At 35.3% G+C, this 23,570-nt stretch overlaps 1 protein-coding gene across 2 annotated transcripts in view; it reads left to right on the top strand.

Moving 5' to 3' along the window:
* SPATA5 (spermatogenesis associated 5) overlaps window positions 1-23,570 on the top strand; it is a 321,325-nt gene that overhangs the window by 66,682 nt on the left and 231,073 nt on the right. The window contains exons 12-13 of one of the 2 annotated variants that reach the window (XM_008689495.2): window positions 13,630-13,683; window positions 15,213-15,292. In XM_008689495.2, the coding sequence (XP_008687717.1) occupies window positions 13,630-13,683; window positions 15,213-15,292 (134 nt within the window). The remainder of the gene's footprint in view (window positions 1-13,629; window positions 13,684-15,212; window positions 15,293-23,570) is intronic. The other variant, XM_040626287.1, reaches the window with a different exon arrangement.

The following is a 23,570-nucleotide window of genomic DNA, read 5'->3' on the forward strand; positions in this document are numbered from 1 at the left end:
ATTAGTTTCTAGGATTACAAATAAGGATACTAATGTTTAAGAAGGTGAAATGGCTTTTCTAAAGTCAGAGTTGTAGTGATAAAACTGAAATTTGATCTCAGGGCTTTCTGAGTACAAAGTTTAAGCTCTGAACTACTGCATTATATAGTCTTTTATTCACCGCCCCCCCTTTTTAATTTAGTGCCCAGTCCTTTTTTTCATTAATTACACTATGATACTGGAAAAGGTAGTTCAGGCAATTTCTATAGGGTAGGTTCAGAGAAGTAGAAAAATGTTTCTGGGGCAGTTAAAAAAAAAATTTGTTCCTATAGAACAAAGAAAACAGAAAAATAACATGGCTTTGGAGTAGAAGTTGGTGAAATCAATAAGAAAGATAATCACTGCCAAAGAAACAGGAGCGTGATGAGTAAAATGGAAGTATATGGAAGCAAACTAGTGCTTGAATAAGGTGGAGTAATTTACCTATTACTATATAATTTGTGGTCTTGAAATTGTGTTACAATGAAAAGAGCACTAAGCAGGGTTCAGATAGCTTTGGTTTGATTCCTAATCCTTGTGCTGTTTAGCTCTGTAGCCTTAAATAAGTTCTCTTGATCTCAGTTTTTTGTTCCTGTTTTGTTTTGTTTCTTAATCTATATAGGCTCTTTGAGAGGATTAGTATATTAAGACGTAAGTGAAAAATTTTTGGAAGGTGTAGCTACTCAATTCTTTAAGTATAGGCTGTGTATAGTTATGACTTCCAGTCAAAGAGTTCAGTATGGAAAGGGGATGGGGAAGTTACTTGACAGTATAGAAACCTGGCAAGCACTACCTCAGCCAGGCGATCAAGGTGAACATCTTCAGTGATTAGTCATGTTGATAGTGTGTACCCTTGTATGATGTGACAAGAATGGCACTTTTTTGAGGGGGGTCTTCCTCCCAAAGACTCATAATCTGAGAAAAACATCAGGCAAAACCAAATTAAAAGACATTCTGTAAAATATCTGACCAGTACTCCTGAAACTGTCAAGGCCATCAAAAACAAGGGAAGTCTAAGAAACTCACAGCAAAGAGGAGTGCAAGGAGACATGACAGCTAAATATAGTGCTATGGTGGTTTCTGGATGAGGTCCCAGAACAGAAAAAGGACTTTAAATAAAAACTAATCTGAACAAACTATGGATTTTAATGAATCAATATTGATACATTATTATTAGTTGATTATAACAAATGTACTGTACTAATATATGATGTTAATAGGGAAAACTAAGTGTGTAGTGGGGGTTTAGGGGTATTATATATAGGAACTTAGTACTATCTTAATTCTTCTACAAATCTTAAACTTTACCAGAAAAGGTCTGTTAATTAAATAAAAGAGTTTTAAGGTCAGTATCACAGATCCAGACATAGTACAGACATTTAATGAATGTAACTGAAGTTAAAAGGCCTGGCTCATAGCTCTATACAGCACTGTACAGGAAGAGTGGAATGTATGGAGGGAGAAAAGCCATGGGGGAGATTGCCAGTTCCTTGGGTGAGGGCTTTGGGGGAGACCTTCTTTCCTATTCATCATCCTGCTGTTCATGGTGATAATGGAAAGTTCCTGGGAAAAGAAAGCCCTGAAAGCCCAAGAAAATTGGCTGGGGAATCTGGGTTTGGGGCTTCCCTGAGCTTGCTTATTTCACTGCAGTACTCAGTTGAAGCCTATAAAGGACTGCGTTGGTTCTGGCCCCAGACCCAGACCCCACCATTATAAAGAATACTTTCTTTTAGTGTTTTGGTTATTTTTTCTTTCACCTTGGATATAGCTTCTAATTTAGTCTCACCAGGAACTATGTACAGATTCATGCCTTTTGTGGACCCTAACTCATTATTCTCCTTCTATAGGTTTATTACCATTTGGGCTCATCTAGAGTCAGAAACCTTTTGAGTTTCTATTTAATTCCTTTAGGGCTTTTTTTTTTTTTTTAACTTTAATAATTCCCTGAACTTCTCCAAATGCTGTTGTCTTATATGCTCCAACTGCTTCAATTGGCAGTTATTAGCATCATTATTAAATATATACTTAGTTCTATCACTGTTTGAATGGCTATTAGGGAATAACTAATGGTAATTGATTATTAGGAGAAATAGAATGATGTGCCATTGTCAGTATCACAAAATTATGTGGAAGTTAGATTGGATTTACTTTGACATTATTTGTACACTATATAAGCTGACATGTTAAAGTTGAAACATCATTATGTTAAAACTTCATGTTAATAATTTTTTTTTGAGTTGGGCTTGTAGTAGTCAATAAAACTACTATATTAAAAAGATCCCTTGATATGAAAATATTATATAACATTTGGCTAAAATAAAAAAATGATAATATGAACTATAATAACAAAACTTACAACATTGGGAATCTTAGAAGACTTAGATTTAAAAAGAGAAAATGCTGGGGCGCCCGGGTGGCACAGCGGTTAAGCGTCTGCCTTCGGCTCAGGGCGTGATCCCGGCGTTGTGGGATCGAGCCCACATCAGGCTCCTCTGCTATGAGCCTGCTTCTTCCTCTCCCACTCCCCCTGCTTGTGTTCCCTCTCTCACTGGCTGTCTCTATTTCTGTCAAATAAATAAATAAAATCTTAAAAAAAAAAAAGAGAGAAAATGCTTTCAGACTTCTAAGAAGTTTACTTAATAATAGAAAGAAAATTTTATTGTTCGATTGATTTAACTTTTTATTCATGGATTCCAGCTGAGAGAGATTAGTCATTTTTTTCTTTTAAATCTCTTGAATAAAATTTAATTAAAGTTGAAATATTACAATTTCATGTCTATAACTCTTTAGAAACTATTTGTAAACGTTTTACAATTGCAGCAGTTGTGTAACTCAGATTATTAAACTCCTTCTATGTGTTCTGTGTTCTCTGTTTCTGTACATGGTAAACAAAGATGCATTAGATGGGCTCCTTGCTGTCTATCAACTCGTAATTTAGTGAGAGAGACATTTGACTAAACAAGTGATGTGATGAAATGGGTAATATTTAAAATTTTGATGATTAAATGTATGCGAGAAATGAGAAAGAAAGAGAGAAGTCAAAGGTGATTAAAATTTTCACTTTCCGTGACTGGTAGATGGAAATACCCTAAGTTTTGGAAGAGTTAGCATGTGAGGAAGAGAGGCAGATTAGAGGTGGGAGAGCAGATTCCAGACTGGGATTTAGACATGTGGAGTTTGAAATGCCTGTGGAACAACATGGCAGATAAGATCCAAAAGGCCATTTTTAGTATGGGTTTGTAGCTCAAGAGAATGGTCATTTCTAGTGATGAAAGCATGGAAGCTGAAACCCAGTGTTTACCATTCTACGTATTAGTCAATAAGAGAGTTGGAGAGTGACTAGAGTGGTCCAGCAGTAATGTGGGGGGTTTCTGTGGGCATGTCTGCATTCATACTTTACAGCTAGCTGAATTGTAGTCAGCATGGTGCTGCTGTGCAAATTCTGAAATGTAGCATTTTTGTTTCCTGAATTAATAAATTGTGGGGAAGGTTTGTGTTGTACTTTTTTTTGAGAGGAACAGCTTGAATTCTGTTCCCTTCTCTGCTAGCCCCTCTGGCTTTTTAGGGTTTTTACTTGCCCAAGGCATTTCTTGCCTGGTACTTAATTCCTGTTTTCAAACCTTTTGAAGTACTTTCCCAAAATGGCCTTCTGTATGTGCTGATGCCGTACTTTTTATTAATTTTCAAGATCCTTTACTCACGTTACATATATGTAATTCTATCTCATGTGAGTTTGGGTTTTTATGAGTATATTCCATAACATTTAACCATAGTTAGGACTTAGGTTAACTTGCTTCCCTAGACATTTTAGAACTTATAAAAACTTGGTTTGAATTGTAGTAGCCAAAAGCAACAGGCAGGTGTCAGACACATTTAAAAAGCCCTTGGGAAGACTGGAAAAAACTCAGTACTGATTAAAGGGGCAAAATTGCTATGTAATTTGCATGAGGTGTAAATATTATACTTGCGTTTGTTACTGATAGGATATAAAATGAAATAATAAAAGATAAGTCAGATTTAGTTCTCACTGGATTAATAGCAGAGCTGGACAAATCTTTACATGAATTTATGTTATTTTTGTTTTGTAAACTTGAACAGTTGAAATCTTAACTGTGGAAACATGAAATAGCTTTACTCCAAAATAAGCCTACTTATGGTACTTAATTTATTTTGGGTAGTTTTTCTTGATTACTCTTATGAGCGAAGCACATTATCTGGGCAGGTGAAATGTGGCAGGACTAACATACCACAGTTATTTGGTAATTAAAATTGGAAAAGAAATCCCATCAACCCTATCTATTCTATGGCTTTATGTATTTTTTAAAGAGTTAAAAAACTTATGAGCAAATGTGGCACTCATAGACCATATTATTTATTCCTAACCTTCATTATATTTTGATGTAAATGGTCTCTTGTTTGTAATGGAAATCAATAAAATTCTTATTTTCAAATTAACCCATGTTAGCAGCTACTTATAGAATTACACTTTGTGGCTTGTCACTTGCTCTGCTCCCACAAATACCTTTGAATTTGAATTGCTGGTACCATGTAAAATCTTTTCTTTTTTTTGGAAGATTTGTTTATTTGACAGAGAGAGAGCACAAGGGGGAACAGCAGGCAGAGGGAGAGGGGAGGGAAAAGCAGGCTCTCCCTGCTGAGCAAGGAGCCCGATGAGGGGGATGAGTGGCTTGATCCCAGAACCCTGAGATCATGAGCCGAAAGCAGAAACTTAACCAACTGAGCCACCCAGGTGCCCCACCATGTAAAATCTACGGGCACATTTCCTTTTTTTAAATTTTTTTTTTTTTTTTTAGAAGGGCTTGGAGCAAATAGAAGACATCATAGTTTTTAGAAAGAGTAGTTGTCTGAGAACTAAAATCCTGCATTTCTATCATTATTTTCTGCCATTTAACTTTTCTAGGGCTTTTGGCATTTCATTCAACTTCTTTGCACTTTGTTTTCTTCAGGTTTTAAATGAAATAGGTTAGATTAAATGACTCCTAAAGCCCTTCCACTAACAACATTCTGAGTATGCTTAACATAATGCTTATATTCTAATCTGTTGCTTATCCTTTGTTCCTGTTGATTGCTAAACTTTTAGGGCATTTCCTGTGATTGTCAGTTGTGATGGTTAGGAGACTTGTATGCCAGTTCTGCCACTTATTAAGCTGTATGACTTTGTGCAAATTACTGAAACTTTTTACACTTCATTCTTTTTTTTCGATAAAGGTACGATAATAAGAATATCCATCTCAGAGGACTTGTAAGCAGTGGAGGATAATACATATGAAATATTTAGCAAGATTTCATGAAATTAGTTGACACTAGTTGCTGTTTTCTTCTGTTTTTAAGAATTGGATATATATTTGGCCTCAAATGGAACAAAAAGTATAGCATCATAGCTTATGATTCCTTAAGTTTTCTGTTAGAATAAAAAGTAATATATGTCTTTGAAACTGAATTTAATCTTTTGCAACTCTTTGTACCAGAATACAGTGATTTTTGGCTATTTGGAACTTTAGTATCAAAATAGACCTTCCTTGGTTATGATATTGCCTTGGCTTTTTATAGAATTCTGGACCCATGTAACGTATCCATGTAACTACTGGGTTGCATTTTGCAGGCCAGTCATCTAGGTAAGATTCATCAGCATGTTGGTTTCTGTAAAATCATATGTTCTTTAGGGGTCCTGCAGAAGTCTTTTTTTTTTTTTTAAGATTTCTTATTAATTTGAGAGAGAGAGAGAGAGAGCGCACATGCTCGAGTAGGGGGTGGGGCAGAGGGAGAAGCAGACTCCCCACTGAGCAGGGAGCCGAATGGGGCCTAGATCCCAGGATCTTGGGATCATGACCCGAGCCAAAGGCAGCTGCTTAACTGACCGAGCCACCCAGGCACCCTTCCTACAGAAGTCTTTTTATTACTGCTATGACTTGTTAGTAATACTTAAATTATTCCAACCCATATTTTCTTTATAGTGCAAAATTCATAGGTTAGATTTTCAGATCTATTTTTTTCCCTTTTTCTTTTGTTTTTTGAAGAAAAAGAGCAACACTGTTTCTTATTTACAGGTTTCCTGTAGCTTACCTCTATGTACCAGAGAAATGACCCTTAACTAGTTGAGGTTATTTTCGCATTTCAACAAAATATCGTGTTTGCCTAAGCACCGTATATATAAAACATTAATTTTTCTGTTATTAGTAGCAGGATATTGATATTGTATTCACAGAGATCACAAAATGATCATAATCTTGTACTTTCCAACACTGATGTTCAAGTCATCTTTTTAAGATAATCTTTGGAGAACAATAATCATTTCTCCAGATTCTCTAGTTCCTTCAGTTAAGCCAGATAATTAGAAAGCAGTATATATGCATTATATATATTGCCTGAATATATAGATATGTCTTCACTGGATTACTATTTTATGTCATGCCCTTGACTTTTATGGAGAGTTGCTGTAAGAACAATAACAATAATTCAGATTTGGCATGATAATAATTACATTAAAAACAACAGTGACACCAGCAATTTCCTTTCTGATTATTATCAGGGCACACTTGCCTAATTAGTTACCCTAAATGAAATAACATTCTACATAAAAATTCCTCACCCTTTCCTCACTCTACCCTCTCTGACCTCCTCCCTGACAAAAACCCATTTTCCTAATTATCTAAGGTTTGTTTTATGAGTGGGCCCTGATTCTTGTTTTTTTGTTAACTTTCTTAACTGTTTGTCCACCCTGTGGTGTACTCCTTTGGGTAAAAGTGTAATTTATCATATTGCACATGAATAGCACCTGCTTTATTTATTTGACTTTATATATTATGAGCCGGCAGACATTGTTTTGCACTGCAGTGCAGGACTAAAAATGATCATGTGAGGTGAAACCATGCAAAAATGATCAACGGGGAAAATTACTACTGTTCTACAATCTTTAAAAATTTGGCAAAACATTAAGAGCTCTCTTACTCTTGCTTATAAATATATAAGGCAGTGCATTTTGGCTGCATAACAACAGCTTTCTTGCTGGTCTCCCTGCTTCCAAACTGTCTCCTTCGTGTAGCCATTCATCTACACTCTAATGGTATGAAACTCCATTTTATGAGGACACTGCAATTTATTTACCCATTTTTTTAATTGAAGTATAATTGGTATACAATGTTATACTAGTTTCAAGTGTACAACATATTGTTTCAACAGTTCTGTACATTACTCAGTGCTCACCACAATAAGGGTAGTCACCATCTGTCACTGTACTGTTTAGTACAATCTTACCTGTATTCCCTGTGTTTTACTTTTTATCTCCATGACTTATTTTATAATTGGAAGTTTATACCTCTTTATCTCTTTCACCTGTTTTTATATTAATGAATTCCAGGTTTAGGATTTATTTTTGATTGCAAACAGTGCTTCTGTAATACTCTTTTATATGTCTCCTTTGGTGTATGTACAAGAGTTTCTCTACGGTATATATATCTAGAAGTTATTGTCATTGGGCGTGAACATCTTAGACATAACTAGGTATTTTGAAATTGCTTTTTAAGTATCACTAATTTTTTCCCTTAACGTTTTAATCAGTTTTCTTAATATTTTTAAGTCCAAGTTTTTTACTCACCAATCATGTCATTGATATTTTTGGTGACTTTTGATCTTGTTGACAGAAATGAACTATTTCAGATTGTGTGAGATTAATCTAGATCAGGGGTCAGCAAATCACACAGCCTTTGAGCCAAATCCAGCCTGCAGCTTATTTTAATCTAGCCCTCTAGTTAAGTATGAATTTTACATTTTTAATGAGATGTTGAAAAAGAAAAATATGTGGCACAAGCAAATGTGGCCCATAGAGTCTAAAATACTTACTGTCTAACTCTTTATATTTTGTCTTCTCAATTCTACAGTACTCAGGAAGATGCCTCCAAGTTTATTTATCTCACTGATGGCTCTAAGTATAAACTTTGTGGTCCTATTACATAGTCTAACGTGTGTCTTAAAAACAAGCTTGTAAAATTGATTTGGTATTAAGTCGTTGCTATTTCTTCAAAATCCTTTAAAAAGTGAGAACACTCTGCTTCAGCATAACTAATGTTTCATCGTTTGTCTTCATTGAAATTAAATCTATTTTGGGTTGCATTATTTAAGAAATTAAGATAATTAAATCATTGGTGATGAAATTAGAGTCATGAAGTCTCTCTGTAGCATTTTTGGGGAAATAAGCTTAAAAATAATTTCATTATATAAACGTGATTGCTTGGAGACAGTTTAGTTACCAATATATAAACAGTTGGTATACTAATTATTAAGTGTAGTCATCAAAAGCACTGTCCCAAGCAAGTTTTCTTAAAAACATGTTTGCTTACCAATGGTTTATGTGTTTCGTGGTTGTTGGTAGATTTCAGTCACAGATGTGGAAGTACCTTAAATGTTAGATGATATTTATAATATGCCGTAATTATATTTTTAGTACATCTGCCCCCTAATTAGCCTCAAGGACTAATTTTTAGATTATGTACAATCTATTACTCTGAAATAATTTTGAAAAGATTATTTTTAAAGAAAAGAAAACAGACGTAAGAAATAGATGAGAGGTTTTTTTTGTGTTTTAGGGAAACAACTTTATTAACGTTATATAAAATTTACTAATGCATCATCTTGGATTAATAAAAAAATCAGGCAGAAAGATAAAACTCTCTCTCTTTTTATTTAATGATTTCTATGTCGATGCTATCAAATAACTCATCTTAAGCGAACATGACTAAAGGCAGTGTCCTTGGAGCAGCTGGATTTTGTCAGCCTGAATGTTGAGATACTCTTCCTATTCTTTTCTTATTCTTACCCTTGACTGTTACACCCTGATCCCAGTGTGTTCTAATGTACTCATTTGTTGTCATACTATCATATTTCAATATTTTTGAAGCACCCATTGTGGAGTTAGTATATAAAAAACAGTATTAAAGATTGTCTTTTTAAATCAGGCATATTTATAATTTGAAAGACTTCTTAATGCCCATAATTTTTGTCCATTTTTCTTTTTTTTCCTCTTCTGTCTTCTTTTGGATGAGTCGAGTATATTCTGGTATCCTGTCTTATCTCCCCTATTAATAGCTGAACCTCTTTGTTTTACTTTTTAAAAAATACTTGCTCTAGGTTTATAGTATACAAACTTAATTTATAGTTTACCTTCAAATAATACTATACTAATTTATGTTTTAAGATTCTTATAACAATTTACTTTTCCTTTGTGCTGTATTTGTTCTATATTTTATCTCTACATATGTATAAACCCCACAGTATATTATTACTTTTGCTTTAGATGGTCAGTTATCTTTTTAAGAAATCAATGAAAAATATTTAGCCACATATTTACCATTTCCAACACTCTTCATTTCTTTGTATTTGATACAAATTCCCTCCTGGCTTTTTTTTTTTTTTTTTTCCTTAAGGGGCGGGGAGGGGCAGAGGGAGAGGAAGAGGGAGAAAGAGAATCGTAAGCAGGCTCCACACCCAGCACAGGGCCCAACATGGGGCTCGGTCTCACAACCCTGAGATATGACCTGAGCTGAAATCAAGATCTGAGTTTAACCAACTGAGCCACACAGGCGTCCCTCCCTTCTGGCTTTAGAACTTCCTTTAACATTTCTTGTAGTGAAGATTTGTTGGTGATGCTTTCCCTCAGCTTCTGTTTATCTGATACAGTCTTTTCTTTGCCTGCAGTTTTTAAGGATATGCTATTCCAGGTTGACGGTTGTGTTTTGCAGTACTTTTGTTCTAATGTCACCTGGCTTATATGGTTTTGGATGAGAAGCCAGTACTGAGTCTTTTGTGTGCTTACCTTTAATGTGTCTTTATGTTCTCTGACTTTCTCTGAAGATTGTATCTTTATTGCTGGTTTCCAACAACTTGATCTTGATGTGCTTGGTGTGATTTTTTTTTTTCTCCCATCATATTTGGGGTTTGTTGAGCTTTTTAGATCTGTGGTTTCATTGATTTTTATCAAATTTGTATATATTTTTGTTTGTCTCCTTATACTTTTTTCTGGATCTCCGATTATATGTATTTTAAATCTTTTGCTATTGTATATAGATCCCTGAAGTCTCGTCATTGTTATTAAGTCTTTTTTGTTCCTGTGCTTCAGTTGGAATAGTTGCTCTGTCTTCACATTTACTGACTGTTTCACTACAGTGGCTATTATATTTATAATACCTGTTTTTAATGCGTTGCTAATTTTATCATTTCTATTATTTCTGTGTCTGTGTGTATCAAATCTTTTTTACTTGTCTCTAATATTTCTGTGGATCAGGATTTTTTTTTCTTCTGTCTAAACTTTTTTTGAACTGTCTAAACTTTATAGAAAGTTTGCAGGAGTAGTCATAAATAATTTTTTTCCTTAAAGCATTTGAAAATAAATTGCTGCTGTATGCTCTGTCACCCCGAATACGTTAGTGTATATATCTATAAAAAATACATCCTGTCGCATAACCATAGTACAACCATCAAACTAGAAAAGAACATTATTACTACCATTTTGGTTTTGTCATTTGTCCCTCTACTGTCCTTTATGACAAAATGACCTGGTCCATAATCATGTGCTGTATTTACTTGTCATGCCTCTTAAGTCTTCAACTGGGAACAGTTACTTACTCCTTCCTTTACTTTCACGACCTTGACATTTTTGAACATTACAGGTCAGTTATTGTGTAAAATACCTCTCAATTTGGGTTTTTCTAATATTTACTCATGATTAGATTTAGATTTTTCGTAGAAATAATACTGTGTTCTTCTCATTGCATCCTATCAGGTGATACTTGATTTTAAACTGTCCATTGCTACTAATGTTAACTTTGATTAAAGTGGTGTCTGCCAAGATTCTCCATTGTAAAATTACTGTTATCCCTGTGAAGTTAACATTGCTTTGTGGGTACTTACTTTGAGACTGTATAAATATCTTGTTCCTTAACAAATGTTAATGGTAGGTTTCCATCTCTTTGAGCACTGTCTTACTATCTAGGCAGTAAGATTTCCAGACTCATTTTGTATGTCTCCTGTCCCAGCCTTGGAAGAATCTGCCATTTCTTTAAGAGGCCCTGATGCCTTTGGAGGAGAATTTGGAAGCCAAGTTTTTAGAATTTAAAAGTTTTGTTCTGGGTGCTAGGTGTGCTTATTGTTATTGGGATATAGCTACTCTCAGGTTCTCCCAGGGAGCAAAGCTCAGGAGTGTGTGTGTGTGTATAACCACACATACGCACATAGGTACATATATATGCACACACAATTTTATATTTATTTACCTATATTGAAAATCTTGAATTTATACTGATAATTTCAATTTCAGTTCAATACAGCAGAATTCATTCTCATTTTCTTTATTTACATATTTACAACTCCTCTAATAATGAGAAACCTGGCTACTATTATCCTTAATTATTTATTTGATCAGTCTTCTAAATATAATTCCTCTTTACTGTCTCTGCCCCTTTTCTTCCATAACAAACATACTCCTCACCTGTCAGGGTGATGCCACCATCTTCCTTTCCTACCACTCCCCACCTCTTGTAGCACCCTCCTCATCCCACTGACTTTAGCAACCTCTCTTGGGCTGCTCTTCCCCACGTGTACTTTTCTTACTGCACTAGAGCTCTGACACTGAGTACGAGACCACCCTGTCACCTCAATTCTTTCCTTATCCTGTTCTGCCCCTCCATGTTCTTCCTTGACATCTTGGCCACATCCTACCCTTCCATGAGGATACCTGGGCTTATGCCCCTGGGGCTACAGTATTCTGTATAATATTGCACTGGGCGGCCTTCTCATGCAGATACTTTCCTCAGTCTGCTTTGCTTCAGTACTCCATGCTGTTCTACTCCTTTGTATGGGAACTCTCCATATCAAACCTTGTCCAGACCCTACAGTAATGCCCTTCTCATTCCACTCAGACTGTGACACCTCATATTGAGCCACTCTTCCCATGGGGAAGTTCTCCTTACCCTCTTGATCTCTGACACCTCATGCTAGGTGCCTGCCACTACTACCCCTGTGCTGATTTCCACTTGTCCATCTGCGTTCCTCCCAGCCCCCCTCCATCCAGAGGAGATAACTTCCTTAGAACAAAGTCTCAGGACCAGCAACACTGCTAACCCTCAGTAGAGCATCACACCGTGACAATGACAATTATCCTTGTTACCTTCAAAGTGTCCATCCATTCAGCCTCTGTCTGAATCTCCCTTCAGATGTCTGCCACTCAGCACTTCATCCAGCTGATAAAAAATCTCTTTTCCCTTCTTGTGTCTAGGAATTTTAGAAGGGGTACAAAGGGTAAGACATGCACACTTCTAGTAATAAAATTCTATAAATTTTTACTAACTGGCTGTCAACAGGAGGATCCCTATAAAAGTGGCTCGTCTCCAAGTGATACACTGCATATCAGTGATTCAGAGATGCACATTTTTTTTGTTGTTCTTGGGGTTTTTTTTGACATTTAACATTTTTGAATGTTAGCATTTTTTCTTTCTTAAATATCTAAAGTATCATATATTGTATGAAAAACAGTAGGCTTTCTTTTTCATTGCTTACCTAGCTACTGTCTCATGGCACATAGTCATCACATCACAAAAGTCATGGGATATTTAAAACAAAACAAGGGGTGCCTGTGTGGCTCATTCAGTTAAACATCCAACTCTTGAATTCGGCTCAGGTCATGAGCTCAGGGTTGAGAGATTGAGCCCTGTGTTGGGCTCACGCACTGGGCGTGGAGCCTTCTTAAGATTCTCTCTCTCCCTTTCCCTCTGCCCCTGCCCCACCACCCATAAATAAATAAATAAATACAAAACAAAACAAAACAAAACAAAAAAACTCTGTTGTCCTGAGAACCACAGCTGTTCCCTTCAGACATTGGTATAAAGTTTGTCCTATAATGCCGATGTCTTTCTCAGCTGTGGGAACTTTCTCTCACTTTACTCAGTTAAATCAAAGAAGAGCATGTTTGGCCCTGCAGATTCATATAGTTAGTGTCTACATGGCCAAATCAAGTGAGAGCAGAGAGCTCGAGAATGGCACTTATATAGGAAACACTCAGGGACTGTAAGATAATATCATGGACTATATGACTTCCAGTCCATTCTCAGGAATTATTGTGGAGTCATAAGAAGAATAGCCCTGAGGTCTTGTTTCTTGTCAGAGAGGGATATTGATCCAGTGGACTGGGATCCGAAATGACATATAGACCTACTCAGAACCAGCCACTGGTTAGATCTGGGAATACATGGATGGTATCTCTTTGTTGGTCTTCCAAATTAGACTGTTCTATCATCAGTGCCTAGCACTACGCCTGATATGTAGAAAAATATGCATTGACAGGTAGATGAAGAAGAAGTTAAACTGTTATCTTTAGTCACAGCCTTTCCTTTGCATTGATGGTGGTTTTGGAATATAAAATGGCTTTAATATTTGAGGGATGAATAACACCCAATGAAAATAAGTATGTTAAAGGAGCCAATTTAAGAGCAGATTTTTATTTTTTCCTCCTTTTCTTTTATGTATTCATTTTCTCCTTCCTCGGAAGACATACATGTGGTTGCATTTACAAGGACATTGAACAGTTGTTTTCTTTTCATTCAGGGGCCTGAATTAATGAATAAATATGTTGGTGAATCTGAAAGAGCAGTTAGAGAGGTAAGATGATCATGCGTTGAAGTGGAACTCTGAATGGGGGATCCATCCTCTGTCCTTCTGTATGGTTTCCATTTTGTTTTGGGTTATAGATTCTGAAATTTGCAAATCCAAATTCTAGTGGTATATTTGTTCTTCAGGCAAACATTATTTTGTTATTTAAAACTGCGATTTCAATCATCTACAGTGCTTTGTTTTTAAATATCATAATACTGTCAGCCTTTAGTTTTACCAAATAAAGATTTTAACAACTGCTATCATTTCATTAAAAAAAAAAAAAAATCTGTGCTTACAAGGAATACTTGATCTCAGAATGAGATTTAAATCCTTTAAACTATGTAGTCCTTTAAATTGAATAAGCTTAGTATATGAAAATTTCACTGTACTCTCCTTATTTTAATTATTTGACCTTTGTCTGGTGATTTAGACAGTGCATCCCTTAGGCAGATTGAAAGCCACTGCCTAATTGGTAGGTCACTCATTCATATTGCGGAAACTGCACAACTGGTAAATTTGTGCAAAATCAGGGCACTTGGAGTTGGGTAACTACAGTGATTTGACCACAGGTCTTGGCTTTCCTAAGCCTAGGTTGGCCTGCCTCACACAGACATCCTGTATTCTTACAGAAGCTAAGCAAGGACGAGGACACACAACAATGGAATGGATGGTCTCCATTTGTGAATACTTGGGTGCCAACCCAAGAGTATTAGAGATTGGAATACTTGGTTTCTCATCTAAGAAAAAATCTTAAGTTACTATTTGTCCTGTTTTTTTTTTTCCTTTAAAATGTAGACAGTGGTAATTGTAGGAAACATTAACAACAGTATCATCATTGATTAAAATAAGAAAAAGACAATGTTTGTTAATATTAATGTTTTGGTAATTGTTCTTTATTTTTATGGTCATGATCCTCGTGACCAGAAAATGGGGGCCTGGGTTACAGATAACACACGTTTGGATTTCTTTCTGCCTGTGCTGACTTTTTCTAGCCCATTTCCACATGTTGCCCCCGTGACTAGCTGGCCAGTCCCTATTGTTGATAGTCTGATTAACTTCTGCTCTAATCAGTCTGTGCTCTTCCAAGGTTTGGTCACTTTTCTTGTCCTGACTTTACTTTCCTGCACGGTCTTCAGAGAAATGAGCAAGGAGTGTGGTTTTCGGGTTTATGGGTATTTTATATGCTAAGCTATAACTGATTTTACGTGTTTATGATTTTTCTTTTAAACATGTGTTTATGATCATTAATAATGGCTGTCATTTACTGAGCTCTTACTATGTTCCAGGCACTGTGCTAAATGTTTTGCATTCTTTTTTTAACTCAATTCTTAAAAGAATCTTCTGAGGCAAGATTTATCTCCATTTTCTAGATGTGGAAATTAAAGTTTAGAGAAGTAAAGTTACCGGCCGAAGGTCACAATTGGGCTGGTTCACTTGCACATAATAGATTTAGTTCATAGTTTTCAAACTAAAGCCAACTGCAGAATTTTCTGAAGTTTGCTGATATTTGGCTAATGTGGCACTCTTTTCAACAGATCTTCCGAAAAGCAAGAGCAGTGGCCCCTTCCATTATTTTCTTTGATGAACTTGATGCCTTAGCAGTTGAAAGAGGCAGGTAAGAAATATTTAAAAGGACTGCTATTAAATATTGGCAATTACATTGTAAACAGCATTTCTTATACAAATTTTATTTATTAATACATTTGGCCTAAATAAAAACATTTTTTTAATAAAAACATTTTTTAAATTCATGTAGTTTTTTTCTCTTATGCCCAACTATTTCATGTTATCATGTCATAATACTTTCACATACATTTTTTTTTAAACGCTGATATCCATTTGTGGCATTTGAGTTATTTTTATAGCTTATTATTTACAGTGATCCCTAGTACTGCCTGTCAAAATTTGGATTGTTATATACACATGATAAAAACTGTAAACAGAACTACATTAAGAATAATTATACAAGGGCGCCTGGGTGGCACAGAGGTTAAGCGTCTGCCTTTGGCTCAGGGCGTGATCCCGGCGTTATGGGATCGAGCCCCGCATCAGGCTCCTCTGCTATGAGCCTGCTTCTTCCTCTCCCACTCCCCCTGCTTGTGTTCCCTCTATCGCTGGCTGTGTCTATCTCTGTCGAATAAATAAATAAAATCTTTAAAAAAAAAAAAAGAATAATTATACAACACAGTAAAACCATTTATAATAAAAGGTATTATTTTACAGAATTTAGTATTCTTTGGATTATGTTTCCTAAAATATAGTTACAGTAGAATAAAAATTAGTATTAATAGTTCTGTTCCTGAATGTCAGGCAATAAGGATTATTTATATCATTTCAAACAGATGTGTGTATATAAATATATATGTATACAGATGTATATATGTGTGTGTGTATATGCGTGTGTATGCATATGTCTGCATGTATCAGGCAGAACTGTTTACAAGTATGATTTTTTTTCCTCTGCAAATGTTCAGAGGTCCTTTTAGGGATTATATATTACAAGTACTTCATGAGGAGAACGTTAATTTGTGTGCTTTGTGCATGCCTTCTTAATGTATATATTGATTAGAAAAGTTTTGCTGATGATAATTACAGTGATGGTAGAAGGCACTTTGTAGGTCCCCAGTATTAAAGTCTGTAAGAGGCATTGGTGTTCTCTTCCTTCCTGGGTAGAGCTGCCTCATCAGATGAGAATATAAACTGTCATTAGGAGACCATTATTAGGAGGTAGTCTGCCCAGCTCTTCACTCTACCCATTTGATATCCTATAAATACCTACTGGTCTTTTTATTTTGAGTTGAAGTACTTGGATTCTTCTATTGCTACTGAGGTGAGGTGTCACAAAAGATTGCAAATAGCTCAAGTTCATCTTAACTACAAGAGAAGAGAAAGGGGCCAGAGAAGTTTGCCGAAGCAGTGTGACCTGCCACATTTATGTGACATCAGAGACATTTTTGGAGCCTAAAAAAGGAACAGGGTGGGATACATTGTTAAATATGAACCAGATGGGAGGTAGTATATGTAGCAGAATTCTCATAAAATGCTTTTGAAATAAAGTGGTGTGAGAAACCAGACAAGACACTTGATAAGAATATCCTGTGTTTGCAGGCAATTTGGCCCAATAGGAATTTGCAAATATTTTAGCGATGGTAATGATTTGCAGCCTCCAGATATCATTTCCCCTAATAGTCTTCATCATATTGTGAATTGTATACCTCTCTCCTTCAGTGACTTGTTCAAACCAAGGACAAATAAATTCTGTGGTGTTTCCTTTGTATAGAAAAATTTGGGGTCAGGTTCATTGATGTTTCAGGAAGCAGCAATGAGGGGCGCCTGAGTGGCTCAGTTAAGTGTCCAACTCTTGATCTCAGCTCAGGTCTTGATCTCAGGGCCATGAGTTCAAGCCCCCGGTTGGGCTCCATGCTGAGTGTGGAGCCTACTTAGAAAAGAAAAAAGAAAAGAAAAGAAAAGAACAATGAGGCTGATAAACATGATGCTAACGGTTCAAAGCAGAGACTTTCGGTTGTATCTTAGGTGCAGTAAGTCTTACGCAGATTGTTTTCTATAGCCATAAGAATCTCAAAGAGTGATACTTTGTTTTCTCTTCTTTTTTTTCCTTTCTGTTTTTGTTTTTTAAAATAGCGTGATGACCATCATTGCCTAGAAAGTGTTTTATCTATTTAGAATGCTGGCACCTAAAAGCTAAAACATATAAAACCTCCACATGTATATTTTTGTTCTTCACCTATTTGAATTGGACAGTGCCTAGAAATTGAAAAAAACAGCTAATGATATAAAATTCCCAAGATACTAAACCAATTTTATGCATTGTTAAAGAAATAGGAAAATTAAATTTCCATAAACTAGGAGGCATTTCTACATAATATTGGGCTATAGAATAGTTACTGCTTTAATTTGTTCATTGTTTTCATGTTTTCTATGATAACATTCAGGTCAAGCCCATAGGACTAGTTCAAAAACGACAGTACGTAAAAAGACTCTTCTTATCAAGATTTTAATTTCTAAACTTAAAATGTTTAACAAATTGAGCAGAGAATTATGATACACTCTAGTCCCTATTATCCTGTGTGTGTTAAATCAATTATTTTGACTATTTGAAGTTATTCAAATTAGCCATGAAACTGAGGTTTGCAGCCAGGAAGCACACTGTAAATAGAGCATAGATATATTGTTTGCTTAGCTTTAGAAATACTTGTGCTTTCAAAATGAGAGATTTTTCATGCTTATAAAAGTATCTAATTACAACCACTATTTTCTCCTGCCTGTCCCATTTAAATTTCTTTGGGATTTGAAAAATAAGTAAGCCTGATGTTTGCTTCTTTTTTTCTGAATGACGTTTAAATTATGGGTGTTTTGAATTCATATTGTGAATTGGAGAAAATGTTATAAGATTCCCTTTATGAAGTGCTTTAATGATCGCTATAAGATTTGAGAAAATTGAAAATACTGTTAAAGTAACAGAGCTCTTTGGAAAATAGATATTATATCAGGGAGTAAAGCACTGAGATAGGGAAGAGATTTGAATTATACTGGGCTAATAATGATATTAGGTAATATTCATTTACTGCTTGTTATGTACTAGAAACTGTTTTAAGTGCTTTATAGGTTAAGAAAAAACTGACAGAAAGACCCCTACATTAATGCAAGGTAGGATATTATACAATTGACAATTGGCTCCAGTCCTCTGCCTCACCTCCCAACTAGCTTAAATACTTACCCTTTTCAAGGTCATAATGGGGAGGAGAGAGCAAGCTGGACAGTAAATCATCAGTCAGCCTTGTCTTAGGCAGCAGTACTGTCCTCAGAAGTGGAGAGATACAGAGCCCGTCCCCATATACTGTATTCTCTTAGTCTAGTCTCCTCTGATAGATGAAATGGCCACTGACTAACCTGGAGATGCCTAGAAGAACTTGCTCTGTCTAGGACATTCTCGCTAGTCACAGGATCCTGAATCATCCCCATTTGCTGACATCGATTGCCTGGTAATGCCAAACCTCAAGCAGGATTAGAAGAGGTTCAAAATTAGCAACATATCTCTGGAGCTGCAGAGGCTCATCTTGTTTGTTAAATTAACTTCCAAATAATGTGACTTTCTTTATTTGGACCTCACTCACTATGTTATGGTCTTTTTTTTGGGGGGGGGGGTTGTTTTAACTTCTAATTATCACAACAGCCTTAAGAAGTGTAGATCCTATTTTCATCTCTATTTTGCAGGTGAGAGAGCTTAGACGTATAGATACATAAATGCCTTAGCTCAAGGTCATATATCACTAAGAACTGAGCTGCGATTTGAATTTAGATATTTCGAATCCAAAGCAGATACTCTAAGCCACTTTTTGAATCAACTACCATACCGCAGATTCTAGGTTTCTAGTTATAAGTAGTTAACTAACCTTTCAAGCTTGTATTTATTGTGCATTTTCTCTGTGACTTACTTTAGTAATGACCCTGTTTGTCTAACTGGGATCTTGTTACATTCCTTTGCCGGCATTCATTCATTCATTCATTCACTTGTTCAGTAAATATTTACTGAACACTTAGTCTGCAGCAGGTTTTATGTTGGGGATAAAACAAGAGCTAGGGCAATTTCTTTAATTTCCTTAACCTCTCTATGCCTTTGTTTCTTCATTTGTAAATTGGAGATGATAGTACTAACAAATTTTAGGTTGTTAGAATTAAATATATGTAAAGTGCTTGACATAGTACCTGGCATTTTAGTAACTGCTTAAAATACTTTAGTGTTTCTTATAATGTCTGCATAGATATTCTACTACTAATAGTAATAATTTCCATATAGATAGAAATATAGTAATAGACATAGAAATGAATCCTGTCACAATAGAGTTTACATTCTAGTGGATGAAACTGAAACATTTGGGAAATTAGCAAAAATGTTCTACAGATGATGGGCACTATGGCATTTTGTCAGTCTAAGATGCCATTAGTTGTAAGACACGTCATTATTGTACGTACCATTACTGATGGAAAATGTAGCCTTAAACTGTGATATGGTGCCAAGAAGTCACCAACTCCAAGACACATATGATTTCAAAAATTTAAAATATGAGAAAAATTGTATCTTAGAAATAGAAGAAAGTGGGGCATCTGGATGGCATGGTCACCAAGAGCATCTGACTCTTGGTTTCAGCTCAGGTCACAATCTCCTGGGTCTTGGGATCAAGCCCTATGTTGGGCTCTGTCCTCAGCATAGAATCTGCTTGATTCACGTGCATGCATGCACTCTCTCTCTCTCTGTCTCTCTCTCTGTCTCTCTCAAATAAATAAAATCTTAAAAAAAGAAATAGAAGAAAGATAGTAATTGTTTTGGGAGAAAGAAGATAATCTATTCTGTTTTATAAAAGCAAAGCTATTAAATATAAAAAATGTTCGGGGTATGGTTTTATGACTACAATGTAAAAAGATGATTAAATATATAGAAAAATGAAAAAGATTACGTGTCCGTTTAAAAGCTGACTGAATGATAGCTTCTGTGAGGTGTTGGAGAATCTGTGATATTAACTACTTACTTGTTACTGCACTTAATCATCGACAATTGGTATTTGGAGTGGTTGGGGTTTTAAGTGAGTTCTGAGCCAGCTTTCATTGAAAATGAAGGTTTCAGGCTTAGCAGCATTCTGAAAAAAAGCTCTGAATTTCAAAATAATGATCAGGAAATGGAATACCCTCTTTTAACAGCATATCCAGATTTCAGGTAAATTTAGTGAACTCACAACACTAAGCACTGTAGAAGAAATTTTTGTGGATATCATTTCTCTAAATGACACTTTCAAGGAGGGTTATACATTTTTCTAATGTGATGTTATGGTAGTTCTAAAAATTTCATAAAATCATAAAATTTTATAGCTGAAAAAGTTCTTAGAAGTCATCTAGTGCAAATTTTGTTCTTCAGAGTAACAGAAGCCCCTACATTTTAAGACAGAGGCACATAATTCCTTTGTGGCCTGGGCAAGACTAGAATTCATGTCTTCTGATTCAGTGTACTTTGAACTGTACCACCATTGCCTCTTATACTATTAGGATTGGAGATAGAAAAAGTGTGTTTATGTTGTAATAAAAATTCTCATGTATCTAAATATTTAAAAAGTATTTTTTATGTTTAAAAAACTCTAAAAATAACCAGTTATTAAACACTTTGAACCACTGTTTTGTAAATCTGTATTTCAAGTTACTAAATTAAATGCCTAGTTCCTGGTATGCTGAATTTCCTAATTTACACTTAATTGCCTCAGATATAACATAGTTTTCACATTTGTAAACTCTTAATATTAAACAGAAATGCTGGGGAGAAAAGAACAAAAGAAGAAATGCAAAACGTATAACATTTTTCATTATAATAGTTCCATAAAGTCTAGCAGAGTTCTATGACTATTTTTTGTTTTGTGTTTTGTCTGTGTACTGTGGCTGAATACTATACCACAGATTGAAGGTATGACTTTCCTTAGAGAGATGGTCTGTTGCAGCATTTTATTAGAAATCGAGAATTATTTTTTTTGTTGTTATAGGACACATAGGTCTCTTATTGTAGTTGTCTTTGAAATGAAAAGTTGCTTGTGTTTATGTGCACTAAGAAAATTATCATAGGTAATGCCTGTGTTCAGAGTAGTGTGTGTTTGGCTAGCCTTCTTTAGACCTTTCTTAGGTCTCTTCCAAGCATGAATACTGACTATGGTGGTGTGGGTAGTAGTTTAAAGAAACAAAGTCAGATGCCTACCATTTAGAACTCCATGACATTTAAGAATGTATACTAGAAAAAATTTAACTTGGATTGATGAGAAGCTGTCTGTAATATAGAAATCATATGAAGGGGCAAATGATGGGGCATTTTATTTTGTTGAAGGAGTTGAAAAGGAAATATATGTCATTTTTGTGAAGATTTTAGTACTGAAGAATAAAATCGGTTTAATCACTACCGTCACGGCAGTGAGATTTTCTTAGAATAGTGGTTTGGTACACATTTTCTGTAACAGGCCAGTTGGTAAATATTTTTGTCTTTTTGGTCCATGGTCTCTATTGCAACTCTTCATCGCTGCTGCAGTTGTGCAAAAGCAGCCGTGGAGAATATGTAATCAAGGAAGAAAAGAGTTGGCTGGCCACATTTAGCCTGTGGCCATAGTTTACTGACCTATTTTAAGATATCATAAACATCCCTTCAGTCCATGGCACTGCATGACTTTTGAATAGGAATAATTTGGGAAAGGGGCTTGACTTCTGAAGGGAAAAGAGAATTAATGTTTTGGGAAAGTCTAGCTTCAATACTTTGTACAGCTGAACATCTTTTTTCCATTGTTGTGTTGCCTATCTCTAGCAGATAATAAAGTTTTATAAAATCATTTCATTATGTTGGTGATTACACATTTGTTTTTAAACTTTTTCTTGGAGTTGGTTTTGATTTCCTAGGATGTCAGTTTTATGGTTTTTGTTTCCTACTGCAGCTTTGAAAGTCAGCCAAGAATATTTCTCAGCCCATAAAACATTTTCACTCTGCTATTCTCCAGCTAGCTCTCAATGATCTGTGGAAATAAAGGGCAAAAGCAGCATGGGTAATGGGAATCCAAAGAATTTCCTTCACCTAATCATCAACATTAAATATAACCACCATTTCCTCCTATAACAAATAGCAAATTGGACAAGTAGGAGTTTCACTTCTTTCTGTTTAGAAGTGCCAGTTGGAGGTGTCAGTAATAAGTTTTTGAATATGAATATTCTTATTAAAAATAATGAATTAAATAAGTTTATTTGAGGACTACACAATACCAACACAGAATACAGAATTTTAAAACTGGAAGGATCTCTCTCTCTCTCTCTCTCTCTCTCTCTCTCTATATATATATATATTTTCTAATTCAACTCCCTTGTTCATACATGCCAGTAATTAGGAAATCCTCAAGGGAACAATATTTTCATGCTCTTATCTCAGATGTCTAGCATAGTGCCTGGCAAAGAAATACCCAGACATTTATTTTTTTTAATAAGAGAATGAAGGCTTAGAGAAAGTAGAGATTAGGTTCACTTAGCTGGTTGTTACCGGAGTCTGACTTCACTATGTTTTAGTGTCCTCTGTGAACCAATTTTTTTTAAAAATTAAACGCTGAGACTGTCTTTTGGAATTTTCTCACCTGTCGTATGTTCATAGAAGCACCATCATCTTCATTATAAAGAACCATTTGTAAGCTTTGGAATATATTCACCTGTCAAAGAGCTCTAAAAAGAATTAAATGACGTGCTAAGTGATACTTTTTCAAAAAAAGTTTCAATAGTTTTTATAAACACTAACTCTGAAAGTGGGTCTGAACTCACCAAACTTTGTCAGTTGTGCTAAGGATACAGAATGATAAATATTCTTTATAATGTATCTGATTGCAATGTAATCAAATGATAACAAAGGATAGCAACAATAATGAAGATCTTATTTTTTAAGTCCATGAGGAGACATTTTGAAAAAGGTTTTTGCCATCCTTGGTATACTAATTAATTTTGTAGAAGGGTCACCAAGTTACCCTCTACCCAGAAGGCCATTCAGTAAGACTTATTTTATTGTAGTCGAACTTACTTCAATCGAGTTTTTTATCAAGTAAGCAAGCACCCAAGTCTTTGAGTTCCAAATCCTAGGTGTCTGTAGCTATACTTAGAGCATATAAATGAGGATCCTGAATCAGTAGCCATCCCCCTCCACACACACACACACACACACACACACACACACACAAGCTAAGTTCGTTTAGAAGACAAAAGAGGGCAGAAAAAAAAACAGCTGAAGAGAACTTCTTTTGGTATAGATCCAAGAAATCAAACAAGTAGAGATTTTCTTCTAATTAGTCTGTTTCTTGATCCCAAGCATTTCTGTATGTGCG

Source organism: Ursus maritimus, unplaced genomic scaffold (assembly GCF_017311325.1).
Source record: "Ursus maritimus isolate PB19 unplaced genomic scaffold, ASM1731132v1 scaffold_11, whole genome shotgun sequence".
NCBI lineage: Eukaryota > Metazoa > Chordata > Mammalia > Carnivora > Ursidae > Ursus > Ursus maritimus.